Raw genomic sequence first — 6,690 nt, forward strand, 5'->3', positions numbered from 1 at the left:
AAATTGATACTATAAATTTCACAAAAGTCTAATTAGAAAGTGACAAAAATTTATATCACTAGAAAATATTTAATTAATTCAGTAGGAAGAAACCTATAATGGATTTTGAAATCATGCCTAAATTAAATTATTCACATGCTCTGAGTTTTTTTTTTAATATTGTCAAATAAATTTCTTAGCATATGTTTTGTTAAAATTTAATTATAATTTAATTTTATGAGAAATAAGATTTCATTTCACAGCATCGATAAATTTAGAGTTGTTTACTTTTTCTATGAATTTCTGAATAAAAATCATATTTTTTAATTTAAAAATGTTTTCTCTGTACTATTTATTTTCAAAATTCATTTGAGATTGTCATACTCTCTATCCAAGAAATTGTTTTTCAAATTTTATGAATTACTTATATGCATGCCGATTTTCAATATTTAATATTCTTGATCACTTAGTTTATGAAACTTTAATTTTTCTATACGATTATTTGAATTTTATGTTAACTTTAAAAAAATATTAATGTGACTTAAAGTTTTTTTTACTTAAATATTTATTCAAACCTCAGTTTTTTTTCTTATTTTTCTTTGAATGACACTAATTAATCATTCTCATAATTAATTAAATTCTTCCTCATCTACACTTTCTTCTCAATTTATTTCTTACTCATTTAAAGCTTACCTTCTATTTTTGATGTAATCAAAGAGAAAGAATTAGAAGTTAAGTTTAAAGGGGAGGTATATATATTTTTGATATAATTTTTTTCTAAAGAACTTGAATATTTATTTCATGTTTTTAATTAGAAGTTAAGTTTAAGGGGAGGTATATATATATTTTTGGTATAATTTTTTTTCTAAAGAACTTGAATATTTATTTCATGTCTTTAATTTCATGTCGTATTTTACCCTAACTTAACTTGGGTTGATTCACATAAAAAAGCAGGAGATTGTAAGTACCCCATGGAGGTTTTGATGTGATCAACCAAGTCAAGTTAGGTCCTGTTGTGTTTAACCTTGTGTCTAAGTGTGTAGAAACTTAGGAGGACAGGGAGCCAAGCAAAAGATGCAGCTATCATGAAGGATGGCACGAGAGAGAGCCGACGAGCTCGGTGCATCTAAGAGACGAGGTGTTGGGGAAGAGTACGTGGGTGGACGAGAAGGAGGTGTGTGGCGTTTCCGATGGACAAGAAGCCGAAGCGGAAGATTGCTCGAGAAGGTCGGAAGTTGGGTTCGGGTGAGCCCTATTCCAGATGGCCAAAATCACCCATGCGAGCAAAGCCAGAACGTAAGACCCGGACCGAGGCGTGCAAAACCGGAGCAGAGAGCCCGGATCGAAAAAGTCAACCATGTTGACTTTGTGGGTCCGGGCGCCCGAAACTCAAATTTTATCATGATCGACGTGGACTTTGACCGACGTGTTGGGGATAGAATTCTATCCTACTACAGGTGCCTGGAATCCTTCCAGGTGCCCGACTAAGACTATAAATATAGTCTTGGTCCCAAAAGCTAAAAACAACAAGGATTTTGATAAACAACACTTGTGTGTTTCTCTTTGTTAGTTTAGCTTCATTTTTTTATGCGTTAATTGTTGTAAAGAGGCTTCTCCGCTTGAAGGAGAATTAGTGCATTTCACTTCCTTGGATTAACAACCTCTCCAGTTGTAACCAAGTAAATCTGTGAGCATCGTCTTTCTATTTATTTCTTATTTTATTTATGCAAGTGTTTAGTTTAATTAAGTTATAAGCCCGAAGAAGGTATTCTTATTTTGTTTTTATGCAGGGGCTATTTACCCCCATCTAGCTGGCCGCCAAGGGACTTACACTTCCAAGCTCCGAGGCATTCGGGTCATACACTGTGTCTCTAATATCGTGCCTCCAACTCGCTAAAGACCATTCGATCGGTTGTTCCAGACTCTCATGTCACTTCGCCTAGTTATAAGTGAGTCTGCTCTCATGCCTATATCCAAGACTCTCGCCCAGCAAGCATGTCTCTCGCACTCAATTAATGGTCATTCAGTCGGCTATCCCAAACACTTGTCCAGCTACGAGTTATAAGCGAGCATAGCTCTCGCACTCAACTACCATCCGGTCGTCTATCCCAGACTCTTGCCCAGTAACGAGTTATAAGTGAGTATGACTCTCGCATCCAACAACCATCTAGTTGTTAGTTATAAGCAAACATGACTCTTGTTCTCAACGACCATCCAGTCAGCTATCCTAGACTCTCTCCTAGTTGTGAGTTATAAGCGAGCATGACTCCGAACTACCATTCAATCGGCAATCCCAGACCCTTGCCCAACTGCGAGTTATAAGCGAACATGGTTCTTGCGCTCAACGACCATCCGAGCAGCTATCCCAGACTCTTGCTAAGCTCCGAGTTATAAGCAAACATGGCTCTCGCACTCAACGACCATCCGGTCAGCTATCCCAAACTCTCGTCCAGCTATAAGTTATAAGCGAGCATGACTCTTGCGCCCAACGACCATCTGATCGACTATCCTAGACTCTTGCTCAGCTGTGAGTTATAACCGAGCATAGCTCTCGCGCTCAACGACCATTGATTGACTATCCCAGACTCTCACCCAGCTGCAAGTTATAAGAGAGCATAACTCTTGTGCCCAACGACCATTTAGTCGGTTATCTTAGGCTCTTGCCCCAGTTGCAAGTTATAAGCATGCATGGTTCACGCGCCAACAATCCGTCGGCTTTTCCCGACTCTTGCCACAACTACAATTCATTCACTTGCGCATGATTCTCAGCATCAATTCACTTGGGCATGACATCCACCTGATTGGCACTCACATTTTGTCGCCCACTCGACACTACTTACATATTGTTGTTAGCACGACACTCCCCGTGTATCGTCGCTTGCTCGGCACTTGTCGCTCGCTCGACACTACTCACATATCGGCACTCACTTGGCACTACTCACATATCGCCGCTCGCTCGGCACTATTCACATATCGTCATTTCATCGGCACTGCTCTCATATCACTACTCGCCCGACACTCACATATCATCACCCGCTTAGCATTACTTACGTATCACCGCTTGCTCGACATCGCCACGGCTATTCGGTCAACATTCTACAACTGGCCTAGTGATATGACTTTGTAGTCGGGAGCGATTCAGTCTTACGATAGACTATTTAGTCAGTCGAACTCGCGTCTCCTTTGACTAGACTTGAATGGGAGACTTGTAATATAGCAAGTAGGGTGGGGCCCTTGAAGCAGAGTCAAAGTCAAAACACTAACTAACATGGCGGTCAAAATCAAGGAGGGGTCAATACTCGGGGCCAATATGATCACACGGCTCAACTAAGTACTCCTGCCGATCGGACATATTGACCGATTGGATAAAGAGTCTGCCTGGACTTTTGGGGCTCAGCTCCCCACTTTTTATGGGCTCTGCTCTCAACTTACAATTGATCGATCATAGAATTGATCAGACCTACGAGACTGAGCTCCTCACTTCTCATGAGCAAAGCTCTCAGCATAAACTCAGTCGATCCCAGAGTCGGTGGAATCTACGGAGCTCAGCTCCCCACTTCTCATGGGTACTGCTCCCAGCTTATAGTCGGTAGGTCATAGAACCGGTTGGATTTTCAGGGTTTAGCTCTCTATTTTTCATAGGTAAAACTCTAAATATAAACTCAAACTACCCTAGAACCGATTAGATATATAAAATTTAATTCTCTGTTTCTCATGAAAAAGAAGAATATCATCCTAAATCCGGTCAACGCCACGCCGATGAGACTCTTATAGGGGGCAATATTGTTGAAAATTTTGTTGTTTTTAAATCAGGTACGATTTGATTTTAATTTTCAATTATGAAAAGTATTTTTAAAAAATTTATTTAGCGACGGGAAAATAATCTCCATCGCTAAAGTAACTTAGCGATGGAATGGAAATTAAAATTTAACGAAAGAAATTAAATATTGTCGCTAATGTTAGCAGTAGACTATTAATTTTCATCGTTAAATTTAACCATGAAAATTAAATGACATCGGCGATTGAAAATTATGCGATTGGAATTTTTTATTGTTAACCCATCGCTAAATTCATTTAGCTACAAAAAGTTTCGATCGCTAACACATGTTTGTTTCAAGTGATATTTCTGAGATTGTTTTAAGTTTATGTTCCATAAAGATAAACTCCAATGTTAGCCTGGAATTACGGTGACATTTGTCATCGTTTAACGAAACCTACATTCCAATGTGGAGCTCCAATTTCTTATTCGAGGGCATTTCAAAAACATACATTATCAATGTGTATGCGGTTATTGGGTCTAAAGTCAAAGGGAACAATTATGCAGCTCCAATTTCATTTCATTTCATTTCATTTGGCGCGCAAATCCTTCACCAAGGCTTCCATGTTTGCTAAGGAAGATCCACCTTGTTCCCATGCCTTCTTAGCCGCCGCCATCATCTCCTCCGCCTTCGCCCTCACTCTCCTTCCTTCCTCGCTCTCCCCTATTAACGTTTTCACTCCCCTCTCCAAATCCTCCGCCTTCACAAAGTTGCGCTTCGCCCTCTCCACCTTCAGCTGCAGCGCCACCCCCATCTCCTCTGCCATCACCACCGCGTTCAAATGCTGCTCCGAGTACAGCGGCCACCCCAGCATGGGGATCCCGTACCGTAGGCTCTCCAGGATCGAGTTCCACCCGCAGTGCGTCACGAACCCCCCCACCGCCCGGTGAGCTAGAATCTCCACCTGCGGCACCCACGACGGCCATACCATCCCCCTCGTCTTAGTCCGCTCTAGAAATCCCTCCGGCAGCACGTCCTCCAACTTCGCATCCGCCGGCCTCAACGTCCCGAATATCACCTCGTCCGTCGCCACCCGCACCACCCACAAGAACCGGCGCCCGCTACGCTCCAGACCCGCCGCTATCTCCCGCACCTGCTCCGCGCTGAAGCAGCCTCCGGTCCCGAAGCAGAGGAACACCACCGAGCGTGCCGGCTGCCCGTCGAGCCACGCGACGCACTCGTGCTGCCGATCTTTTTCCCCCTCCTCGGGCGAGATCAGCGGGCCGACTGAATACACCGGCGGGGTCCGACGGCCGGGCGTGCAGAGACCCTCTTCCAGCGCCCGCAGCGTCGCCGGCTCAACATCCGTGAATGTGTTGATCACGATGCCTTTAACCTCGGAGTAGCGCCGGCCAAGGTTGAGCAAGCAAGTGTACCTCCCGCTCTTCTTCTTCATGAAGGGCGACGGCAACGAGATCGGCGGGATGGGGCACACGCCCGGCACCCTCACCTCTTCTTCCATTTCCTCGAACTCCACGGGGAACTTCTCCTCGAGGGTTGGGAGATAGAGCATATGAGCGAGGAAGGCGGCGTTGCAGATGTAATTGACATAGCAAGGCACACCGAGTTCGGCCGCGACGTCGATCGTTCCGGTGGCAAATAAGTCGACGATTATACCGGCCAAAGGGGCGTCGCCGGAGCGCAAGAGGTCACGGAGCAGGGATTTGATTTGGTGTCTTTGCTCCCCCATATAAGCGGAGATGAAATCCTCTACTCCGTCGAAGTCCTTGGGCGGATCGACGGGCTGGAGATGGCGGAAGTCGAGGCCGGAGGCGGCGACGGTGGCGATACAGTGGTCAACGGGTAAGTCAGGGATTGAGGCGATGAGGACGGTGACGGAGAAATGGTAACGGTGGAGGAGTTTGCCCAACTCGACCATGGACTTGATGTGGCCGGGGGCCGGGATCGGGAGGAGCAGCACTCTGGCTGGGGCCATATTCTCGCAGAGTGTTCCAAGACTGCTATTGTTACGCCTGCATGGTATTTTGGTTGTCCTCCAAATTTATAATTAATTTTAAATTGGACTAATAAATTTTTTGTTTAATATTTTCTAAAAATTATGCATAATTGAATGTTCGTTTTTAATATTCTCCGACTAATGCTATATTTGAAGACGATGGAAAAGGGAAAAAAAATTTCTCATATTTGTTAACCTTTAATTGGGGAAGATAAATATATAAGATATAATTTTTTAACTACAAAAAAACTGATGTATACCTTATTTGTTAGTTAGGTATATGATATAATTTTATATTTTTATATGGTAGAATTTTATGAATAAAAAAAGTATATATGTCAATTTTTTTTCCATCAATTATTTTCCATTCAATTTTACGATTATCAATTTTGATTTTAAAATTTTCTAAAAATTTTAATAAATTAAACGATAAAAATTTATTTAGTAAAAAAATTTTCAATAGTTTTACTGTCCGCACTACCAGATAAATAGAACATAAATCTCATATCAAACCATCATTTTAAAAATTATTTTGTCTGATAATTATTTTTAACTTGGGCTAATAAAAATTTTATTTAATATTTTTTAAAAATTATACATAACCCAACAAACAATTATTTTTAACTTGGACTTAAAATTTTCTAAATATTATACATGATACGGGTTATAGCTAGAGGATCTCAAAATAATGTGATGGTCAAAGTCAAGGTAAAGTGGAGGTCGAAGTCAGAATGGGAGAACGCCTCCCATATGACTTTGTTGATCGCTCCGCGTTAAAACTCTAGGGTCCTGCCCGAGTGGTTACAAAGTAGGACACTCGAATAAAGCCGATCGCCCATAAAGTCGGTCGGATATAAGAATTCTAGTATTTTACTCTAGAAGTCAGGAAATAATGTACTCAATTAGTTGAGTAGCCGACTGAGTGCAAGGGAGCAT

The 6,690-nt window shown here is 42.0% G+C and overlaps 1 protein-coding gene across 1 annotated transcript; it reads right to left on the minus strand.

Moving 5' to 3' along the window:
• Nucleotides 1–4,326: 4,326 nt before the first annotated feature.
• LOC121991569 (anthocyanidin 3-O-glucosyltransferase 2-like) lies at nucleotides 4,327–5,733 on the minus strand. The gene has a single exon (XM_042545558.1). The coding sequence runs from the start codon at nucleotides 5,731–5,733 to the stop codon at nucleotides 4,327–4,329; it is 1,407 nt and encodes a 468-aa protein (XP_042401492.1).
• Nucleotides 5,734–6,690: the final 957 nt, after the last annotated feature.

Source organism: Zingiber officinale, chromosome 6B (genome assembly GCF_018446385.1).
Source record: "Zingiber officinale cultivar Zhangliang chromosome 6B, Zo_v1.1, whole genome shotgun sequence".
NCBI lineage: Eukaryota > Viridiplantae > Streptophyta > Magnoliopsida > Zingiberales > Zingiberaceae > Zingiber > Zingiber officinale.

What these genes read in the sequence shown, in the direction of transcription:
- LOC121991569 (XM_042545558.1), bottom strand. Translation starts at nt 5,733, where the DNA reads ATGGCCCCAGCCAGAGTGCTGCTCCTCCCGATCCCGGCCCCCGGCCAC.